Source organism: Antedon mediterranea, chromosome 10 (genome assembly GCF_964355755.1).
Source record: "Antedon mediterranea chromosome 10, ecAntMedi1.1, whole genome shotgun sequence".
NCBI classification, from domain to species: Eukaryota; Metazoa; Echinodermata; class Crinoidea; order Comatulida; family Antedonidae; genus Antedon; species Antedon mediterranea.
The window spans coordinates 1,500,615-1,524,703 of NC_092679.1; the positions used below are offsets into that span (position 1 = coordinate 1,500,615).

Genomic DNA, 24,089 nt, shown 5'->3' on the forward strand with positions numbered 1-24,089 from the left:
CCTAGCCTATCGGGGGTAGCCATAACAAAGATCGTTTGCGCGACTATATATAGACTGTGTGTTGTATTCGGGGTTAATATTCTTATCATTATATATATTTTTATGACGCACTGTAACAGGTTGGGGAGCGCTATTTTAGGCGCTCCTTTGATCGTTTTCAGGAGCGCCAAGGAGCGTCAGCGCCATGGCGCTCCTTTTAAATCAAGGTCTGCTATAGCATAAAGCTAGATGACTAGAAAGTTTAGTAGATAAATAGTAGAAGTGGATTTGTTTGTATTTTAACCATTTTATCATATTTTATGTATGTGACAAGCAAGATACAACAAGAAAAACTAATTGAATTGAATACAATAAGTGAGAAATAATTTCAAATAAAGTGAGAAGTGATAAATATTATATATAAATTATTTTTGTTTAAAGATGATGATACAGTACTGTATTAAACTACTGTACCAAATACACATACTAATACATATAATGAATAGGATGATATGAGGGCAATAACTGTGTAATGACATTACTGGTTAAAAACATTTTGGATTTTTTTGATTATCAAGCGTCAGTAAAGTCCTGTCTACACTATCAAACTTTAAATGTGACAACAAATATAATGTGCCCATATATGGAAATGATGATGTCATATCACTACCATATTTGGGCATATCACTGCCATATTTTCTTTGTCAAACTAGTTTGATAGTGTATACAGAGCTTTACAAACAGTTGTTGTCCACATATCGTCCTTTTTGTGCACCTCTTGTAAAAAAGAATAAAAAGGCGAATTACACTGACCTTCAGGTTGTTGTATATCGTCATCATCTTCTGGAAAACCAAGGTCTAAGTGAACTTGTTCAGGAGATGAACCTTCTTCCTGCTATCCACAAAAAAAAAACAACCAAAAAAACACCAATAAAAAAAAATCATATATTTAATAACAACTTACTGGAAATACCAAAATGAATCATCTAGCCTTGTAATAAAAATGTGATTGATGAAATATTTTGAATGTTGTTAATGTGTGTTGCAACTCCAAAATGTTCAATTTTATAAAATTATAAATGACATTTAACACGTTACTATAGATACATTAAATATTCAATAAGGTAAATAAGATGAGGCCTTAATATTTATAGTTTCTTCTGAAAAATTAATCTAGTTAAAAAATCCATTCCGAATCAATCAATTACGTTACTTTTAATTGTAATTATATTGTTCATTTTAAAATAAAATCAAAACTAAATATATTATAAAGATACAGTAGCTCAATATACATAAAAAAATGTTCTGAAATCGATAAGCTACTGTAAAGACCAATTCATACAAATTGACCTTGAGTAATGACTTAGAATTGCTTGTAATATCATTAATCTGCTAACAACAGTAAGCCACACGCATCATGGTTCAATATATTGAAGAAAAGAAACCACAGAATACATGATACACGGATCAGTTGGCAAAAAAGGGCGTGGTTACCGCAATGAATACATGTATACCAGCTGCCTTAAATGGGCGGGGTTATAGCAATGACTACATGATAGACACTGCACAAGTATCGGCTGCCTAAAAAAGGGTGTGATTGGGAGGGGTTATCGCAGTGAATACATGATGGACACTGCACATGGATCGGCTGCCTAAAAAGGGCGGGGTTACAGCAATGAATACATGGTAGACACTGCACAAGTATCGGCTGCCAAAAAAGGGCGGGGTTATCACAGTGAATACATGCTGGACACTGCACAAGTATCGGCTGCCTAAAAAGGGCGGGGTTATCACAGTGAATACATGATGGACACTGCACATGGATCGGCTGCCTAAAAAGGGCGGGGTTACAGCAATGAATACATGCTGGACACTCTACATAGATCTACTTCTTAAAAAGGGCGGGGTTATCACAGTGAATACATGTTGGACACTGCACATGGATCTACTTCTTAAAAAGGGCGAGGTTATTACAATGAATACATGCTGGACACTGCACATGGATCTACTTCTTAAAAAGGGCGGGGTTACAGCAATGATGGAAATAATAGTAATACTGTACAAAAGCATAATACAATAATAATTATAATGGAATTGTTGCTTGTTTACAACTTAATTTCCTTTGCAGTAAATTCTAATAAAGATAATGAGTAATTAATTACGCAAATGATCAAAGAAAGACTTTCTAATCAAAGTGTACAGGAGTGTGTGTAATGCATGGTGTAATCTAAACACTGTAGGAGGCAATTGTTCTTCTAAGCTATGAGAATGCGTGATATGATCAAGTTGAAAGAGCTGTGAATTGAACGAGAATAGATTTCATGTTCAATATCACAAACATAATCAAACGTTAGTTCACGCTTCGTTGAAATCTAATGCCAAATTCAAATTTTAGTGTTCATTAAATGTCTTGGTATGTTTATCAGTATCAAAAAGATGCGTGTTTTAATTGATAGTCAAAATAGATTTTTTTACACCTAATTAATGAGGTACAGTAGATTCGTTCAAGATATGATTTGTATCCAACCCCCAAGGATTGGAAGGCAAGTGAAAACCCAGAATGCCACTTTTACTTACATCTTGATACTGGTCCTCATCATACTTCTTTATTGAGTACATATATTCTAAGTGCTTATGTTTCTCGTCGAGTTCAGCGGCCGATTGCTCACTAATTTGCAGTTTCTGTTGAGTTGCGGCAAGCTCGTCACGTAGCCACGAGTTTTCTTGAACTAACCGACGTACCTGTGCTCTTAGCTTTTGTTTCTCTGCTTCTACTTGACTAAGATGATGTCCTAATGCCATCATTACCTGGAAGAAGAAAAAAAGGATTTAGTCTAGGAAAATATTACATTTTTCTTAAATTGTGCCCTACTAAAAAATTACTCTATAATATTTAAAACAAATTAAAACATTCCAAAACAGAGATTGGATCTCTATTCATAAAGGTCTTACCTTTTAAAATCTTCCAATATTGGTATTATAAAAATTGTAATTTATCTACTATGTTAAATAAACTAATTGTAATATGTTTGTTTATTATAAACTAATTGAATATCATTTAATAGCATAGAAACTGCCTTGTTACCATTTGTGCGAGTGATATTATTTCAAATTAATAAATTGTTAAAAAAAACTACTGATACTGTACATGGGATTGCTAAGTATAAACTTAGCAATATCAAATATAGCAAGGGGATTATTATTTATATTGTAATATTATGACAATTGTTATTTTAGTATAAACCACAATCAGTATACTTTTTAATTACTGTTTAGGCCCATTGTTCGAATGATAATAACCAACAACGATTATAATTACTGTTAGTAGTAATAATAACTAACAATTTTGTTAATTAACAAATTTGGTTGTTAAACCCAATTCTAAATTACTATTTTAAAATTAATTTTAGACATTTCATACTGAAGCTAGACTGTAAAATAAATGCAATTGATGGCATTTAAAAGATACACATTCTGACGCACGGTTTAGAAAATCAATAAGCTGGCAATATTCACAGTTTGAAATTGGCTTTAGCATCGCATTATCATTCATGAACTCTCACTACACTACATCATAATCTAGAATAATTCATAATTAAATTGGTACCATTCTGTTACTGATCTACAACATATTAAAAATACCAATTCTAATGTCATTTTAAATAATTTATTCAGTGTAAAATGTAATATTATCACTACTGTATGCTGTATTGTAATTGTATACAAACTTTTAAAAAATCAATTGTTTAGTGGATGCATTTATGAATGCAGTTAGTTTAAAATTGGATATGATACGATATTATTTATTGTCATTTTAACAACGAGGTACAATGATATATTATAACTCGGAGATTATGGTGGTGATTCATCATTACCAGAGTACGCCTTTCTTCATAAACTAAGAGGAGACATTAACAATATAAGGTAGGTTAACTGACTCCACCCCAGCATGACTCCGCCCACAATTATTTAATTACAGTTTTGGTTATTTAAGATAAATGTCCATTACATGTTATTCTTATACTGTAATTGTAAATGTAAGTTGCAAATGTAAGTTGCAACTGTCCTCCATGTACAGTATTAAAAATTACAAAATATACTATTATATAGGAATATACCATTTTGTCCATGGGTATATACTGTTAATTAATTCCACAGACTAATCCAAGCAGAGACAATTCCTATTGTTATGTCTGAAGTAATTAGCAGTGACACTAACTGTTTAGGTGAATGGTCAATAATTTTTGCATTTGACCTTGTAATTAATTTAGGGATGGCTCAATAATGTCACCAATTTACTATAGTTCTATAATGTGTATACTTATAATTGATAATAATTAATTAGTTGTCTCAGACAAAATTTGTCAAATGTCTGATACTTCTACGTAACTAGCTACGACACTTTGGAACGCTAACATTTAAAAACACTTTATAATATACTGTGCTGTGTAAAATATTAATAATCTATTTCCAATAAAAATACTATTACACTCTTCTGCTTGGGTGTGTCACGATAATTCATAGAGATATAGTCACTATAATATCTTTATGGATAATTTAAAAATGATTATTTTATGAATTCAAATATTCTGAATAAAAAAATAAAGATAATAAAGCGTTTAAAATGAATCATGGATGGTTAAACTTAAAAATCTGCTTTAAATGAACCTCAATAAAGAAATTTAATGAATTTCCGAACATTCTAGATAGAATACTGTACATGATATTGATGTGCTGTAGCAATTACAGTACTGTTATGCATGTGTAATTAAACCCAATACAATAGCACAGGAAGTAGCCCTGTTATGCACATATTAATTGACACAGAAACTCATTTATGAGGTTGCTTTATGTAACGGTATTTTAATCAATGCAAACATAATACCTGTAGCTTAAAGTGAGAGTGATAAGGATAGAATAACATTGATTGTCTATTGGTAAATATTGTATAATTCAGTGTACGGTTTGAAAATAAAGGTTCACATATTAAGCTCTGTCCGCACTATCAAACCAATAAGCATAATAAGTAATACAAGTGAAAAGTTCAAACATGCTGAGTATAAACTAGAATTGACTGTGTTGTAAGCCTGTTTAAACCATTTAATCTAGTCAACTTAAAATATCCTGAAATTTATTCGTTTAATATAAAATCAAAATCATACGACGCACCTCCAACAAACTTTTTATAATTTATACACATTTAAAAAAAAAATGGTACAAACTAAAGCTCTGTCTACACCATCAAACTTTATGCGAAAAAACAAATGTGATATGCCCATATATGGACTTGATGTTGTCATATCACTACCATTTTGGCATATATATCACACTTTTTTTTGTCAAACAAGTTTGATAGCGTAGACAGAGCTTTAAAAGTGATATTCTTCTATACACATACCTTTGCTTCTCCTAATCCAAGTTCTAATTGTTCTAAAGATTTCTCTATGATTGACGTCTTCTCCTCCATCATTAAATGGGTTTCTCCGTTGTCCTTCTTAACAGCCCGTAACGACTGATACAGACCGTTAAGTATACTATTATGCTCATTTTTAAGCTGATCTAAGCCTTGTATAACTTCTTTAGTGTCCGATATTATATCATCCTGGGACAGTTTTTTAGATGACTGCTGGTCTGGAGTAGACGGACTCGACATCGTGAGTTTTGGGTTCTACAACCACCACCCTAAAAAAATTAAAGATTAAGAATTAATATTAATAATCAGTAACACTGGCACTTTATTTCTGATCAATGTTAAACTTATTTATAATTATAGTACAGTATTTAAATGCGACTAGCTCCTTATTGCCCAGCCTAGCTAGAAATTGGAGTACAGTAATGTTTATCGCAAATAGCTTGATTTGCTTGGAACGTCATGGCACAATGCATGATGGGAAGATTTGGGGAGCAAACGTCACATATATGTACAAACAACAAACCACATACGTACGCATTGTGAAGTTTCCTCCCAAATCCTTTCCACAAGAGTCGCGCATGCTATTTGCGATAAACCTTATGGATGAAGATGATTAGGCCTAGTATTATTAGACCGTACTAGCTAGACTAGGCCCTAGTATTATCACTTTTTTACTTTAAAAAAAATTTAATTTTATCAAAAATAATACCACGATTCTTTTTGTTTTAAACATAAAATAAAAATCGGATCCTATATTTCTAAAACTTGTTATATTTTTATTTAAATAATAATAGATTTATCAAGATAACATAGAGCCCAGATACTAGGCCTACTATTTAATATGAAAAGAGGCGTGACCCGGTGTTTTCTGAGCAGGCTCAGATAGATAGACCAACGTTGACGTTGTCTCTCCTACAACAGGGAAAACGACGACTCCGGCGGAGAGCCTTCTGGACACTACGCCCAAAAACTTGCTTTAAAATAACATATAAATACAACTATACCTTTCAAGATTGCCTTCTATAAGTGAAACAGATTGCGTAAGTGTAGTTTATGACATATTCTTTTGATTTCTTGGTCAAATTTTGCTATTTGATGACTACTTTTCTAACCAAATAGAGATATCACTCGCTCTCTGCTCCCCGGTGAAATTTACCCAGAATTCTATTTAGAATGAGGGCGTACATCACAAAAATGCAATTGTCAGATCAGAGAAATTAAAAAACCAAATGGACCATGCTCAATTTTTAATATTTGTAAAAATGTTTGCCTATTACGTTATTCATGTTTTGGTTAATACTATTAAATCGATACTTTATAAATTATATTATATTTCATACAAAAATATTTATTTTTTACCATAATTATACAATAAAAAACGAACTTTATACTTTACAATTTACACTAAGAAGTTCATAATAGACTCGATATGACCGGTTGGGCCGCCGACAAGTTGAGCCGCCGGTAATTTCTATGAAACGCCCAGTGCGTCTTTTATGACATTTCGCGTAGTGATAGAGTGGTGTCCTAGTACATAAGTTCATGGTCTTTACGTTTATTGTGTCATGAAAATAAATAATAATTACATACTACAATTGTGTTGGTTTGAACCGCCATACACAGCAAAGGAAAGTAGTCATATTTAATAATTTAATTGTTTTTAATCTTAAAAATGCAGTGCACTCCATAATATTTTTCTCGCATGTATGATGCCTACCACGTAAAATCACGTTGTTTCTCAGGACTAATAGAGTATTGATATTCTTCGAATGAGGTTAAATAATTATTATTTTTTATTTACTATCTTTTAATATCATATTTTATTGAATTTTACAATGTTAATACACAAAATATTTTAATAAAAGACGGTGATTTTATGCAATTATTTTACTGAAAAATGGAGTAGGCCTAGTTCATACAACTGCCGCCGCCTTCATTTTTGGCTAAAACGATAATTTTCGGTCATGTTTTAGGCCTTATATTTTTGAATCTACAAGTCAGATATTCATAATTATTTCTCTTTAATTATAATATTTAATAATATATACTAAAAACCGTGATATATAAACTTTGGAATATACATCGTTATATCTAATAAGTAATATAAATAGAACTTCTATTAAATAGAAACGAGCACCGGCGAAAGTAAGCATTTGGCGTTTCATAGAAAATAACGTTTTTCTGGCGGCGGCTCAACTTGTCGGCGGCTCAACTTGTCGGCGACGGCGGCTCAACTTGGCCTAAAATCCCTGTAGACTACAGTGTAGTGTAATTACATGCTGATTTAGGTCTGATTTTATTCACTACTGAAGGCATGATAAGTGTATCATTTTAAGTTAATCAAGATATTAACAGCTATAACAGTTAAGAAATGACACATCATTTGGTGAGTATATGGTAAAAGAAAAGGTCATCAATGCTCCCCAGACAAAATGGGTTACTGTATTTAAGTACACACAATAAATAAACGTTGCCGTGTATATAGTTCTGGATAAATTGAGAGGAAGTGATCATTACAGACAAAACTACACGTATTTTGGGCGACAAAATAAATATTAGGTTATTTTACAACTTTATACAAAGTCTAATAACGTGTTTTATTATAATCAAATTTCTGTTATACTGTATTAATATTGCTTTAATGAATTTATTAACAATCTAGATAGTGCTAGTCAGGCTAGGCCTAGTATCACCACGCGACGTTCGCTGGCGTTCCATGAAAAACGTGTTCGATAAAGGTTTAACAGCGCCCTCATAATTTAAGTAAAAGTTAAAGTTTACAGACTTTGAATAAAATTCTTTCATGGGTACAATATATCTTTAATTTACATTTTATTTATTTTACATTTTAGAAGTCAATCGTTACACACCTTTACGTTGGTAGACGATATGTGTATCATAATCGGTGTGTATCCAACTTCATCAGAGCCAATCAAGAAGAACATATTTTTTTGACCGAGAATAAAATAAACAGAAATGTATACGCATCTGTTGGAAATCTCCAATCAAATAAAATTAAGCAATATTCTACATTGTCCACTGTTCATGATAGTCTTTTTGGTTGTAATACTTACAATATTTTAAATAGTCGAAATTGTTCAAACAATGCAATAGAAAAACCTGTAAAACGAAGCAAGGTTTTGAATGACGCAATAGATAAACCAGATACGTATTTATCTGAGGATGAATGGATGAAAATAAAACTAGTGTGGGATGAAGATAATCGTCTGAATCTTAAATCCGGAAGGATGGTGTTTGTGGAAAAAGCAATGTCACTTACTTGTCGCAACAAATCATGGCAGCTAGCAAACTCGTTGTTTCATTTCGCTAACAGCATTGGTTTCAATCCAACGAAATCATTTATGAACAGTTACTTATACATTTGCAAAGCTGCTGAAAAACGTGACGAAGTGTTAAGTATCTGCGATTGGTTCTCAAATAATTCTACCGTGTTGGACGCAGCAATTTTAAAGAATATCGTAAATGGTTTATGCTTGACCGATCGCTGGAAAGAGTCGTTGACATTTCTGGAAACGGCAAAAGGAACAATAAACGTATCCAGTGGTGCGGTGAACTCCGTCGTCTGCTGTGCTTGCTCGCATAAAGAGTATGACCTCGTGGATGACCTTGTTGATCAAATGATATCAGATAAAATGCTCATTGTTGATAAAACAATAATTGCTCTGCTTACAACTTACGATGGGATTACAGACAATGCAGAATGGGGTCAAAGATGTAAATATATGATAGAGAAATTATTTATGTTGTTCCGAGATGAGAGAATACTGCCTTCTATGGTTGTCGGGGAAGCTTTAAAAGAATGGTTCAATAGGTCTGTAAGATTTTTTAAGATGACTATAAACTATATTTGTTTTTTTATTTCAACAATATTTTTTACGAGGGTGGTCCATCTAGCTGAATTCTTGTGAAGAAGTTAGTGGATTCAAACCTGCAGAGAGCTAGTGGACTGAAGATCAATTCTTGCATTCTGCTTGTAAATTGAAAAACACAACATAACAATTTCTTTTCTGATTCTTATTTCTTGACAGAAGTACTTTTGAACGATGGGAAAGTGAGATTATAAAGATAGACAACCGACACAACTGTCCACGATGTTCTTCGCCTCTTGAGAAACTCGAACTAACTGATGCAGAATTTAAAAATCTTCATGAGCAAGTGATTAAAAAAGTAAGATATCTATTCTCATTTTGTGAGATGAAATTTGAACCAGAAGCTTGGGATTCGTGGCGAAGCATCAACGCCACTCTACCACCTAGATTATTAAAGGAAATAGTTTTGTCCTGTCAATTGTTTTGTAGTAAGAGTCCTTAATGATCAGCTTCGACTGGATAGACCGCCCTCAATAAATATTGTTGAAATAAAATAAAGAAATATTTTGTTCATTTTCAGGTAATCCGTGGTACCGACATCTTTAGAAAAACATCTCCGCAAGAACTACAAGCATTCATACAATTTGTGGATAAAAGCGCCCCCTATGACGTCGTTATCGATGGCCTCAATGTCGCATATGTTCAGTTTAATAAAACATTACGCAAATCACAACTTGTAGGTTTAATTAGACAGAGTTTTGACTTAATATTAGTTAAAAGTTAAATATTTTGGCACATATGCCGTTTCATACGTGTACTACTTGAGCTTGTATTTCAGACAAACATCGCAAAGCCCCGAAATAACTACAGTCTTGGGGCAAGTCTAAAGTTTAATATGCATCTATATTAAAGTGTACAGTGTTAAGTACCCTATGAATTTTCATGGATGAACAAGATATTTTTAATTAATTATCAACAAGATTTAATTAAATAATTTGCTTTTTCTCAGCTTCTGCAAGTAGTTCAGTATCTCGTGGAAACCCGTGGCTACAAATGTTTAGTTCTTGGAAGACATCACATGCTAAAACAGTGGAACAAACTTGACATGCAGAAACTGATGGATTGCGCCGATTGCTTTTTTACAGAGGATATGTAAGTGTGCTGGCCTTTCAAAGATTAGCAAAAAAATTAGGAGGGTGCCTTTTTTCTCTAACCTAGTATCTTTATTGATTGTTTTGCCAATTAAAAATAGTCAAATGCAAAATAACATTCTTTCTTTCACTCAGGTCGGAAGATGACCCGTACATGTTATACGCTACCTTACATAGTGGTCCAAAAGCGGTATTTGTTACGCGCGACATGTTGCGCGACCACAAGGCGCTTTTTGATCACAGGACGCATGTGTGTTTTATTAAGTGGCAGCGAGGTCATCAGTTGGCGTTCATCAATTTCAAAAGAGGACGACCACATTTTAAGGTTTGTTGACGAATTGAAATAAACGATACTAAATTTGAGATAATTGGTTAGAAGTTTGTTCTTAACACTCACATTATTCTATCACATGATCAACTTACTTGGATAAACCGACATAGGCCCTTTCTCCTTCGATGGGAGAACATGTTAAAAAGTAAAAATATTCTTGGTATTGTAAGACAGTGGTATCATCCATGTAATTGATAATGCTTGAGAAACATTGTGAGGTTATTCTGGTTGGACCAGACCACTAGCCTACCATAGGGTTAAATTCTAGCCCAACCTGAGAATAACTAAATACATTTCTTTGCAAGTGCTCTCAATATACAGAATATTCCATACAACTGCATAACTGTAAATACAATTTATAAACCTCACTTATCTAATAAAGTGGAGATGATGCATTTAAAGTGAATACCATTTTTATTTAGTCTTGCAGAGTTGAAGATACGATTACGCAGACAACAGGTGACACATGGCATATACCACTTGACGCTAAAGACAACCAATTTGCATATCAGCTACCAACCACCTGGCTTTGTGCCAAAAGATTGTAAACATTTAGAAACACGATTTTTAAAAAAATAACAAAAATCAACCAGCTTGTTTGTCTGTCTATTTTAAGTACCATACTCAATTTAAAAATGAATCGTTTACCGCACAGTAAAATATATAACTTAATCTATATAAATGTGAAGTAATCAGGACGCACTTATGTTTTCAGTTGGGTGCTTATTATACTGAAGTACTTGCTTATTTAGGCAGCCTCAAAATATTTGAGCAACTTAAATGAACTTGTGTAATATTATTAATCATCTATGGCAGCTTTATATCATTTGTACCATGTGGATATAAACACATTTGGACCCTGAAAATTATTTTTATATAAAGAATATGAAGGTATTTATTATATCTTGTTACTGTATATTAAAGGTTATAATTTATGCTAAAGTTTAAAGTACAAGAAATGTCCCCTAACCTTGGGTTTACTGCAAACTAATAAATTGTAAAATATAAAAAATAAAATAACCAATAACCTTTAAAACAAAAGAATATTATTACATTATAATTAGTTCAGAAGAATAGTTCAACCATAATACTGAATTACTAATCTTAAGAGATTACTGGCAATTGGCCTTGAGGCAGTATGTTAACAACACACCCTATAAAATCTATAAAAAAATAATTGTGAATTGAAAAAAACCAATAACTTCTCTAGCTAACTGTTTACCAATAGTTAAAGTATGCCACATAATGACATTCCAAATAAATTCCAAAAATAGACGCATCTTTAAACCAACTTTTACTAGAACGTAATAAGTACAGGCTCCCAATTATAATTTTTGTTCAATTAACACTACCACCAAATATTTAATAAATAATTATCATTATTTCCCTCATAAAAACTAAAGTTTTTGTTAAATTAATTAGTCTGCTTATTTTCAGTTACATCCTCCACACACTTATCACTAGGGAGCTTTTAATTTGTGATGACCTACATGTTAATTATGCGCATAAAGGACGACCTAATTACATCATCATGTTAATTATGCGCATGCAGGGAAATTGAGACTTGATTCCTCAACACAATTTAGGCGGATACTACTAAACAACAACACAACATGCATAGGTCGTAGGTCATCACAAAGTGAAAACTCCATACTATCATCAATTTACAATATACAACCCCCCCCCCCCCCCCACCCAATGGTATACACTGTATTGCCTCCATATACAAACCATTCTGTGACCGTTTCTTAAATATATGCAAGATAATTCTTTTAAATAAATAATGTTAGTATTAAAAATTTACAAAATTGGAAAGGTAACCTGTTTAAAAACCCCAAACAAACAGTATATAAAAAATCCCAAAATACTTAAAATCTATCAATTATTTTTTGTGAACATTTGTTATAATTTCAAATTTTGTTTGATCCACTAATTCTTTGTTCTGACGCTGAAGAAACAGGTTTTTTAACTTTTCTAGCCTTGGCATAAATTTTAAGAAATAGAGCAATAAAAACGATAAAAATGCCGACAAATCCCATAAACGATACAGGATGACCGTAAATCATACACGAAAGTAAGATGGCAAGAGCCTGTCTCGTGGTCATTATAATTGTGAAGATGACTGCCCCAAATCGAGATATCGTATAAAATATAAACAACTGACCAGTAGCAGAGCAAATAGATAAAAGAAGAACGTGATACGCAAAGGTACTATATTTAAGAATAAAACCTGATGCTTCAAGAAATCCACCTTGCTCTATCAAAGACCAGCTTGTGAATATGCATGAAAACAGATTCACCCCAAACATAGCTTGGATGCTGGACATTTTATGTTTATTAAATAACTCTGCTTGCCAATTCGATGTGAAACTATCAAATACCATATAACCCATAAGAATGACAACCCCTGAGGCGGTCGTGACCGCTGACCCGCGACTTTCTTCTCCCTGAGATAACAAAAACACGGTAACGCCTAGTGAAATCATACCTGCGGTTATGTACTCGTAAAACTCAAAAGTTTTATTTGAGACAACCTTTCCCATCAGCATCACAGGAATGATTTTAGAAGCCTTTGCTAGAACTTGCGTCGGGAAACTGACGAATTTTAACGCTTCATATTGGCACCAACTACTCATTATGTTAGACAATGAGCAGTAAGAATAACGATAAAGCGGCGTAGTGTGAGGCTTTTGAACGGAGAAAGACATTATACACCACGCAGTAATCAACGCCAGTATACGATTCATAAAGACGAGAAATTGCGAGTTCTTGAACTTCTCTCCTGGGTTGTTTTCGTCTTTGCCGTATTCGTGAGCCATGATTCTTTCCTGAAGCACGCCCCACGTTAAGTACGAACCTTGTAATCCCGCAACGCATATCAACAGGGTCAACCAACCTGGAATCTGAATGGTAGAAACAGTAACAATGATGATAGAGGAAGCTTGCATAGTTATTTTATTTTTTAAAAAGCACAATTCAGAGACGACTTTCAAGTGGGTATTAAAATCAGTCTGAGAGAAAAATTGACCCTAAAGCTCCGTCTACACTATCAAACTAATTTGACAAAAAAAGTGTGATGTGTCGAAATTTGGTAGTAATTTGCCCAAATATGGTAGTGATATGATATCATGTCCATATATGGGCACATCACATTTTTTTGTCGCATATAGTTTGATAGTGTAGACAGAGCTTAACAGTGTTATGATTTGAAAGTGAAATAAAAACTTACCGTAGACTTTTGAGTTGTTTGTTCTGTATCCTCACACAGGTTGACATCAGCATCTTGGCCGTGTACGCAAGATTTTACAACGTTATAAAAGCACCCATGTCCTGCAAGTACAAACAAACCAAGAGCTTTAAACCAGCTACTTTGAACAGAAATCCTGACATGATTTTTAATTTATGGGTTGCCATCTGAAGCTCTGTCTACACTATCAAACTAGTTTGACAAAAAAAGTGTGATATGCCCCAAATATGGTAGTGATATGCTTAAATATGGTAGTGATATGAAATCAACATGTCCATATATGGGCACATCATACTTTTTTGTCACATCAAGTTTGATAGTGTAGACAGAGCTTTAAGACCAGTTTCCAACTAACAAGTGTCTTCATTTTGTTTGGTGCATGTCAATCATACCCACCTCCTTTATCTAGATATCCACTTGAACGTATATACTTGATTACGATCCAAGCGGGGAAAATTACTGAAGCATAACCAAGTAGGTTAAAGATGAGTCGCACCAGCCAGAAGTCTGTCCATTGGTAGTCGGCTGGTTTGACCTCTAACTTGACCTGTTCGTTCACGACAGCCTCCTCCTCAGCTCCATGGTTGTAGCATACTGCAAACACCAATATGGTGTAAACAATATAAACAAACCTCATTCTATGAATAAAAACAAAAAATGTATGTTTATTGTTTTTTTACGTTATGTTGCCAACCAGGGTAAATGCAGTCATCCGGACTACACACTACACTACACAGTGAATTACAAGTATTCCCTTTTTTTTTGTTCACCAACAATTGACAAGGGAAAGGCCGTGGCGTAGGTAGATAGTTAGGGCTTAGTTAGGCCTATTTCTTTTAAGTAAATATGAATGGTTATATCTGCTGCCGCCATCCAGCTAAGCTTAGCTAGATCCGCCTAGATATTCAACCTAGGCCTAGCTGACTGGGCAGGCTAGTAGTAGTCCTAGCCTACTACTCCCGGTGGTCCCCTCTCGGCTACTACTAGAGGCGGCAGGTAGTAGGCTAGGCTTTATAGTACTACTAGGCCTAGGCCTACTAACCCCCGGCTAGGCCTAGCCCAGGCCTAGCTAGTAAAATGTCTAGATAATTAGGTAGTTTGGATATACCAAAAAAATTAAGTATTGTTATAATTTCATGTTTTTAACTGTACCTTCTGGTCTAGCTACTGTAGGCCTTCTTTTGTACAAATCGTACGTACGTCGTACACGTAGCAAACTCACACACACGACGATCATTGACGGGGAGGGAAATGTAAGGTGTAGGCGATTACTACTATGGAACGCTGTTACTGCCTTCTGTGGAACATTTTAACGGGCGCGCTCTCTGGCGACCGCATTCACTACTATGAAACGCCGTACTGCTTTCTGTGGCGTATTACCAAATCGTGCAAAAAAATGTGACTATGGCAAAATAGCAGAACGTAATAAATAAAGTATACGTCAATACAAATAATGGAGCCGAATACAAAAGCACCGAATAAAATGAATGAATGAATTTTAAGAAATTGCCTGAAAACTGAGTGGTGCATGCATTTTTTGTCTAAGCTAAGCAAATAATAGCATACTTTGGACTATTGTAAGATTATATATATATAATATTAATATATACACGAATGGAGCTCAAATCACACCATTTGGATATTGTGTTTAATATTTTTATCATAATTAGGTGTTATTTCTTCCATAACATTTTTTATTCTATGGCTTACTGAACCAAGACCAGAACGGTAAATTTGAAAACACGTGAATGGTCTGAATTGGGTGTAAAATAAAAATAGCATTAGCCATAATAGAAAAAAAAAGATTTATAATTTAAATGAGCACAAGCTATAGGCCTATCGATCATATTATTGTTGTATACTAGTTCCACGTACGTACACACAAACTGATTAAATGTGTGCTGATATAACCACTCACGTAGGCCTAGTATATGGATTTCTGAATCCCTCAGGCTAGAGCACCATATGTGAAATATTGGTCCACGAACAAGGTTCAACTCCATTGTCAATACGCGTGGGAAGACCTAAATAAATCACGTTGATAGTTTTGACTGATAATTATCTTAAATAAATTTACAATTGTCTAAACTAATCAAGTTGAACAAACCCTCCATGTTGTTTTTTAACGGTTGTGGTACAAACGTTAGATTGTAGAGACATTTAGGCATACACAATTTTTCACGGATTTTCACAATATGTCAGGAAACCCACCACCTCGATAGACTAAGGATTATTAAAACTATATCACTGTATTTCGTCAAAATGTAGACCTGTTTGTCGGTCAATAAACAAGTAAGTTTTAATTTTTTATTACAAGCGATTGCCGTGGGTCATAATGTATAACGCTTTGGTTTTAAACTATTAGACGCTTTATAAATACAGGATATGATTATTATTTGTGTGGATATTTTCTGATATATTTATTGAAATGCTATATTTTATCTTTACTACTTGTTAAGAAAATTCACAAACTCTTGTCATAGGGATTTAGTTCCCTTTTTGTGTTTCCTGACAACGTGAAATTAGTGTATCAATTTTGAATGATCTATATGCGTTGACGCGCCACTTTGTAGTTGTCTGTACTGTTTGTTGTTGTTTTGTGATTGTCAATAAAGAATAAGAATTATTAAATCAACTTTATTCATTGTCAGTGGCAAGTGGATTGACATGGGGACTGTGTGCAGTGGGTACAGTGCTTTTGATTTGCTCGCTTATTCTTATTTGGAGGCTATACTCAAAGAGGCGGTCCCGCCACAAGGAAAAGGAGCAACTTATTGGTGAGTGATTATCATCTATATATTAATGCTACTCAATTTGTCGCGTAATTAGATAGTAATGTGAATTAGTATATAACCAGGTTGAGGCAGGAAAAACCCTACATATTTCTCATGCATGCAACGTAACGGCGTATGCGCAACTTAACGGCGTATGCGCAACGTAACAGCGTATGCGCAACGCAAGAGAGTTGTGACCAATCACAGTTTGGATGATCCGTCGTGTCGTGATTTGTCAATCAATTGAGTTTCAATTACGTCATTGCGTTGCGTCCAAATGGAAACCAGGCTATAGTCATTGATACCCGTTGTAACCTACTATAAATATTATATTTTACTTTTTAAAATATACGAAGTGAAATTATTCTTTCATCTCAATTTCAATTGGATCTGGTTCAGCCCACTCTTGTGGCTTATCAGTACCAAAAATGAGGCATACCAGTAAACCAAGCAGTTGAAGACCAGCAACAGTCCAAAATACAACTCTCCATTCAAACAAAGTATTCTGAAAAAAAAAACCCCGTGGCACATAATGTTATATAACTGGCGTTGTACGGCGTTCGTAAATTACAGTGGTATCAAAATATGCAATAATAAAAAGTAAAAAAAAAAAATATTGTATAGAGAATGAGTGTAACAAAAAGCAGAGAAATATCAATCTTTTTGGCAGTCAGTGTTAATTTACATGTTAAATTTAATTGTTTTATACTGTATTATATTGTTTGTTCTTCGTACTATACTATAGGCCTACACAGTAAGTTATTTGTTTGGGCATGTTTTTACACCACTGATTTTAATAGAGTTTTTTCCAAACCTCACACAAAGGGATACGTAAATGAGATGGTCAACTGTATATTATATTTCTTTTTCTTACATTTGTTCGTGTTAGTATTCCTAGGAAAATGGGTGCAATAAATCCCGCACAGCTTCCAAGTGAAATCATAATTCCAATCACTATTCCTGAATGAAGAGGTGCAATATCCATAACGTTAGAATTAATGCCAGAAAATTTAAATCCATAAAGACCAAACGCAGAGACCATGAGAATCACTGATAGCGTTTGACTGTTCTGAATGTACCCCAGTGCTATGATGAGGACAGATGAAAGACCAAAGCCTGAAGAAGAGATAATCATTTAAGCTCTGTCTACACTATCAAACTTTATGTGACAAAAAATGTGATGTGCTCATATATGGACATGATGATATCATATCACTACCAAATTTGGGCATATAACTACCATATTTGGGCACATTTTTGTGTCAAACAAGTTTGATAGTGTAGACAGATTCCACCGTAAAAAGTGTGACAGAAATTAAGGGGGAGGGAGTTGGGCTGTCGGTATAAGTTTATTACTTCGATACTGTGTGTGACCGAGATGACGTGGGTCTTCTTTTTTTAAACACAAGTATCTATTGTAATCTTTTATTTTAACGAGAGTAAACCCTTACTTTTACTCATTGATAAATATGAACAATAATACCGTAACACTACCTTTCTATGAACTCACCAAAAACATTAACTAATCTCCGAGTTCCAATTACACTTAGTTTTTGGCGCGAAATCAAATAGTCTGCGAGCAATCCACCGATAACGCTCATACAAAACATAGAGACGTACGTGAGGAGCAATGTTTAGTATTCCAGACTGTATAGAAAAAATAATATTAATAATACAAATATAATAATAATGCAAATAATATAATCGCACTCTTACCTGCTGCCGAAACTTACCATTTTCATATCGAATTTTAATATTGTTTTAAAAAACATCGGTATATCTATAAGCAGTAGAAAGTATCCAAAATCGAAAGAGAACTGTGCAAGACACAGAGATAAAACAGGCGCTGACCTAATCAATCTCTTCCAGGGAACAGCATATTTCACCTATAGTCATATGAAGAAATAAAAATCATAAACATGACATCAGGCACAGAACATTAATCCTTAACCACCCAGTGATATATTGAAATTTAATTAATTGAGTTGACCATTGAGAGGAAGCAACGCAACCTGGACGTTATCTAAACCGACTTGTCAACTCACTTGCGTTGCGCGTACGTCATTGAGTTGCGCGCCGTTTTTCCGTTGCGTCCACGTTCATGCGCTGCGTCCATTTAATGGTGGTGGAATTACAGGTTGATTAAACGGGTTTATATGCTAACGAACTATTTAACACATTTACAGAACATCATTATGATCATCAACATGTGGTTGACTTTTTTCTATCATCTTTTCCAAACAATAGTTTACTTGTATTCAACTCAAACACGGCGCCGTCATAATGTTTTAATAAATTCCAAACAGAATTAGACATTTTAAACCCATGTGGCAAATCGTATATTTGTTTGGTGGAATTAATTACGGGTTAATTAAACAGGTTTATAATCAACATGTGGTTTACTTTTTCTAGCATCTTTCCAACAATGGTTTCAAACTCAAACACGGCGGCGTTATATATAGACACCGTTATAATGTTTTAATAAATTCCAAACAGAGGCCTAATTATTAGACATATTAAATCCATGTGGTAAATCGTATATTAAAAACCATCTAATAAATTCAACAAAAAAATTGTTACAGTTGCATTTCGTGAATAATGCTTGGTTCCCACAAGAGACGCAACACAAGGACGTAACGTAACGTAAGTGAGTTGACCAATCACAAGCGATGGATTATTCGAACTGTCGCTTGTCATTGGTCAACTGATTCCCCCTCTGGTTAAATCATTTGTACATACCGAAGGTTTCTGTCCCGATTGTATGCCTATTTTCAATCCCAGGAAACACCATAAAAAACACCAAATAACACCACACGTCCCTGTAAAATAGACACATAGATATATTATTTGTGTTGACACTAGACGTACATATAGGCCTACGTACAAATTTAACTACACGTATTGGAATCTACGGGTGCCATATCCCGATTCTATTATTGATTTATTTATCTTTATTTACATCTTTATACAAGATTACACAATCAAGTAAAAGAACCCTGTTGTGCATTGTGGTCCTGTCTTAAATCCCCAAAAAAATCAGGGAAAATGTTTATTTTGTTAGAAAAAAATGAGATCGATATCTAGCTTTGAATGAAGCAATTGTTGGGGAATATGTTTAATTTCAGTTGGTAGGTAAAGTCCATATTTTAGCGCCTGTAACTTTGAACGACGATCTTACTAAAATGGTATAGTAGGGTTGTTATATTTAGGCGTTCTACTCCACTTTTCAAGTGAGTATGAATATCGCCAATCAGCTCAATTTCGCTTAATAATCTCGTTGGAAAAACGCCGTGAACACATTATACATTAAGCTCTGTCTACACTATCAAAACTATCAAACTAGTTTGACAACAAAAACAGTGTGATGTAGCCAAATATAACATAACGTTTAATAGTGTAGACAGAGCTTTAGACAAGTTAGAGATATTTCTCTTCTCTCTTCAAAATTCTTGTTGCTCTACTACTGTTTTTTTAAAGAATTTTTTATTGTTGTATCTTCTTGTTATTCAAACTTACCATATAAGTAAAACGTGGATGGCCAACCGCCGCCTAGGAACGAATTCGATGAACACAACAAGACAGAGACATAACTGGATATAATTGGTCCAACACTCGAACCTAAGAATTGAAATAAGTTTTTCTTGTAGTCTACGTGATGCGTATGGCAAATAGCATCACTTCGCTAAATACAGTGGGATTATATTTACTAATTCTCTTCGTTACGTGTTTAGAATCACTTACGTCCTTTCGTTGCGTCTAGAGGGAACCAAGCTTTATACAGGTGAGGTTCACGTCGTGGAATCCCCTTCACACTAAGAAACCAGAGCCATGTGTTTGAATATGGTTCTGGCTAAAACATACCTGAACAAGCAATTACCAACATTGTAGTGCGTTCGTTTACTTCTGACAAATTTTTGATCATAACTAATAATGCTGGAATTGTAAAACCCTATAGAAGATAACAGAAAACATTTTTTAATTTAAAGACTAGTAGCCTAATAAAAAGTTTACGATACTACACTACACAATACTTCCTAACAGTTTTACGGGTTTGTTACGACATTTTAAAAAAGAAATATTTCTTACAAAAATCGCCGCTCGACATTTTAAAATTAATCATTGTTCTTTTGATTAATTTATAAATAATTATTAAAAAGATGTCCTTTAATCGCAAGGATACATACAAATCACAGATAGTTCTTTAATTATGAATCACATGCCCATTTTTTCACTAGTTAATTGCATACACAGCATTTGAAAGAAGACATGTGTACCTTTCCAACAATGTATTATTTGTCAACAAATATTAATCTACTAATTCAAAAATGGCATTTAAAAATATTCAATATAGCCTGTTTTTGTGTGACCTCAACCTGAACTGTAGGCATGCAACTGAATACCCTCTAGAGACAACGTGACTTCACGTTCAACCGTGAGCCCTCATAGACTTTCTTTTCCCAGACGTTTTTTGGGTCCAGCGGCTGGGACCTTAAATTATAGTCAAGTTTGCAAATTCGCAAAATTGTCGGCCTTAGTTACTAAAGCTACCGCTATGAAACAGTTTATTTTCCTCATGGGACAAAACTGGCTAGAGCCCCGGCGTGAAAACAATATTTTACAGAAATGGAATTAGGCAATCTCAATGTATACTCTACCTGTCCAATGCCATCAATAGTTCTGTTAAAAATTAAAAACCCAACGCCGATTTTTGCAACGGAAGGTGTTGCTAATGTGGCTATAGATGATAGGAGTATTCCAGTCATAAAAACAAGATAACCACCGAACCGGCCAACTAGCCAACCTCCAATAAAAGGAGTCACTGTATAGCCATAGTAAAATGATCCTAAAATGGCTTGTTGTTTTGCCATGTTCCAGTGAAACACTTCCACATCCTGTAACATTAAATCAACATTGATTTATTTCTGTCTACACCATCAAACTAGTTTGACAAAAAAATGTGATGTGCCCAAATCTGGTGGTGATATCCCAAATATGGTATTGATATGACATCATCGTGTCCATATATGAGCACATCACATTTTTTTTCACATAACGTTTCATAGTGTAGAAAGAACTTTAGTAGCGCACCGCGCGAGTAATTTGACCAATCACGACGCGATGGATCAAATACTGTCGCTTCTGATTGGTCAAATCACGTCGGGAATTACGTACTTGCATATCATTGTACCTACCTACGTACGTCCATGGAACTATAATACTATATTATAGTTCCATGGTTCGTCGTTGCATTGCGTTCAAGTGGAGCCGAGTTTTAGTAGATTTAGTTTAAATCGAGTTTATCACTAAACAAATGGAAAAGTCACTGTACTGTGGTTTATAGTAAATTATAATCAAACAAGATATACGTACCCTATCAACTACTGTTGAATTCGTATGATTTTGTGGATGGGCCACCATAGCTATGATCGCAACACTCCAGTTTACTCGCATAGCATAGATTAAAACATTTCCAACAAAACATAACAACGTAATTACATAGCGAATCTTCGGTTTGGGCGGAGTATCTAAAGAAAAAGAATATGAACATCATCAAATACGTCAGTCCTATAGCAGCAATGTACCGTAGCCTATGTTTGTATCATCTTCATAAGTTTTACAATTAACCTATTGATTATCACGCAACTAATCAGCTATAATTATAGTATACAAAATGTTTATGAGTGTAATGGTACAGATAATGGCATGAGGTGAATCATGAAAGGTTATACAGTATATTTCAATGAGGAGGCGAAGCCATTAATTTGTACCATTACACGAATATAAAACATTCATTATTTTTTTATAGGCCTATAACATCTAAATAGATTCCTGTCATTTCAATCAAATAAAATGTTGGGCCTAGGCCTACGTTTGATTCACATTGATTAAACAGTAACATTATATTATATATATATGGATTTTATAAACACACCTACTCTAGTGTTAATTATAGGCTTAAACCAGGAAAGAGTTTCTTCCCTGCTTAAACCTAGGCCTAGTCGATAGCTAATATCTAAATAGCAGTAACTCAATAGCATATAGTTCAAACTAAATAGCAGTAACTCAATAGCATATAGCTATATCTAAATAGCAGTAACTCAATAGCATATAGCTATATCTATAGCAGTAACTCAATAGCATATAGCTATATCTAAATAGCAGTAACTCAATAGCAAATAGCTATATCTAAATAGCAGTAACTCAATAGCATATAGCTATATCTAAATAGCAGTAACTCAATAGCATATAGCTATATCTAAATAGCAGTAACTCAATAGCATATAGCTATATCTAAATAGCAGTAACTCAATAGCATATAGTTAACACTAAATAGCAGTAACTCAATAGCATATAGCTATATCTAAATAGCAGTAACTCAAAAGCATATATCTATATCTAAATAGCAGTAACTCAATAGCATATAGCTATATCTAAATAGCAGTAACTCAATAGAATATAGCTATATCTAAATAGCAGTAACTCAATAGCATATAGCTATATCTAAATAGCAGTAACTCAAAAGCATATATCTATATCTAAATAGCAGTAACTCAATAGCATATAGCTATATCTAAATAGCAGTAACTCAATAGCATATAGCTATATCTAAATAGCAGTAACTCAAAAGCAAATAGCTATATCTAAATAGCAGTAACTCAATAGCATATAGCTATATCTAAATAGCAGTAACTCAATAGCATATAGCTATATCTAAATAGCAGTAACTCAATAGCATACAGCTATATCTAAATAGCAGTAACTCAATAGCATATAGCTATATCTAAATAGCAGTAACTCAATAGCATATAGCTATATCTAAATAGCAGTAACTCAATAGCATATAGCTATATCTAAATAGCAGTAACTCAATAGCATATAGCTATATCTAAATAGCAGTAACTCAATAGCATATAGCTATATCTAAATAGCAGTAACTCAATAGCATATAGCTATATCTAAATAGCAGTAACTCAATAGCATATAGCTATATCTAAATAGCAGTAACTCAATAGCATATAGCTATATCTAAATAGCAGTAACTCAATAGCATATAGTTAACACTAAATAGCAGTAACTCAATAGCATATAGCTATATCTAAATAGCAGTAACTCAATAGCATATAGCTATATCTAAATAGCAGTAACTCAATAGCATATAGCTATATCTAAATAGCAGTAACTCAATAGCAGCATATGTAGCTCAACTTTTGTATGCACTTTTAGGTTATATACACATTTTTGTGTTTTGCGGCTTAAACGCTTTTGATAACAAAGACCAATATTAATGCCAAATTCATTTTATTTTTTTACCTTTCCGTTGTAAAATCGGCTGTTTCTCAATCTGTTTCTCTGTCTGCTTCATG

The 24,089-nt window shown here is 33.7% G+C and overlaps 4 protein-coding genes across 12 annotated transcripts in view; 1 reads left to right on the forward strand and 3 right to left on the reverse strand.

The window, feature by feature from the left end:
• Nucleotides 1-6,531, reverse strand: part of LOC140061008 (kinesin light chain-like) — a 38,414-nt gene extending 31,883 nt beyond the window's left edge. For 6 of the 9 annotated variants that reach the window (XM_072107401.1, XM_072107399.1, XM_072107397.1 and 3 more), the window contains exons 1-4: nt 6,397-6,531; nt 5,378-5,661; nt 2,557-2,787; nt 793-874 (exon numbers count right to left, since the gene is read on the reverse strand). In XM_072107401.1, coding sequence (XP_071963502.1) covers nt 793-874; nt 2,557-2,787; nt 5,378-5,632 — 568 coding nt within the window. In that variant the 5' untranslated portion in view covers nt 5,633-5,661; nt 6,397-6,531. The remainder of the gene's footprint in view (nt 1-792; nt 875-2,556; nt 2,788-5,377; nt 5,662-6,396) is intronic. The other 3 variants (XM_072107403.1, XM_072107402.1, XM_072107396.1) reach the window with 1 other exon arrangement.
• Nucleotides 6,532-7,643: 1,112 nt separating this feature from the next.
• Nucleotides 7,644-11,264, forward strand: LOC140060298 (mitochondrial ribonuclease P catalytic subunit-like). Its single transcript, XM_072106445.1, has 7 exons — nt 7,644-7,778; nt 8,245-9,224; nt 9,442-9,580; nt 9,803-9,958; nt 10,232-10,374; nt 10,509-10,698; nt 11,127-11,264. Exons 1-7 carry the CDS (start codon nt 7,764-7,766, stop codon nt 11,250-11,252), a joined length of 1,749 nt encoding a protein of 582 aa, XP_071962546.1. The 5' UTR covers nt 7,644-7,763; the 3' UTR covers nt 11,253-11,264.
• A 27-nt stretch (nt 11,265-11,291) lies between these two features.
• LOC140060299 (adenosine 3'-phospho 5'-phosphosulfate transporter 1-like) lies at nt 11,292-15,188 on the reverse strand. Its single transcript, XM_072106446.1, has 4 exons — nt 15,104-15,188; nt 14,348-14,589; nt 13,934-14,034; nt 11,292-13,607 (listed from the first exon to the last, which is right to left on the reverse strand). The coding sequence occupies exons 2-4, from the start codon at nt 14,586-14,588 to the stop codon at nt 12,615-12,617; spliced, it is 1,335 nt and encodes a 444-aa protein (XP_071962547.1). The 5' UTR covers nt 14,589; nt 15,104-15,188; the 3' UTR covers nt 11,292-12,614.
• A 1,898-nt stretch (nt 15,189-17,086) lies between these two features.
• On the reverse strand, nt 17,087-24,088 carry LOC140060879 (sialin-like). The gene is made up of 7 exons (XM_072107240.1): nt 24,037-24,088; nt 22,096-22,250; nt 21,381-21,617; nt 20,587-20,674; nt 20,242-20,343; nt 17,600-17,841; nt 17,087-17,230 (listed from the first exon to the last, which is right to left on the reverse strand). The coding sequence occupies exons 1-7, from the start codon at nt 24,086-24,088 to the stop codon at nt 17,087-17,089; spliced, it is 1,020 nt and encodes a 339-aa protein (XP_071963341.1).
• Between the last annotated feature and the right edge of the window lies 1 nt (nt 24,089).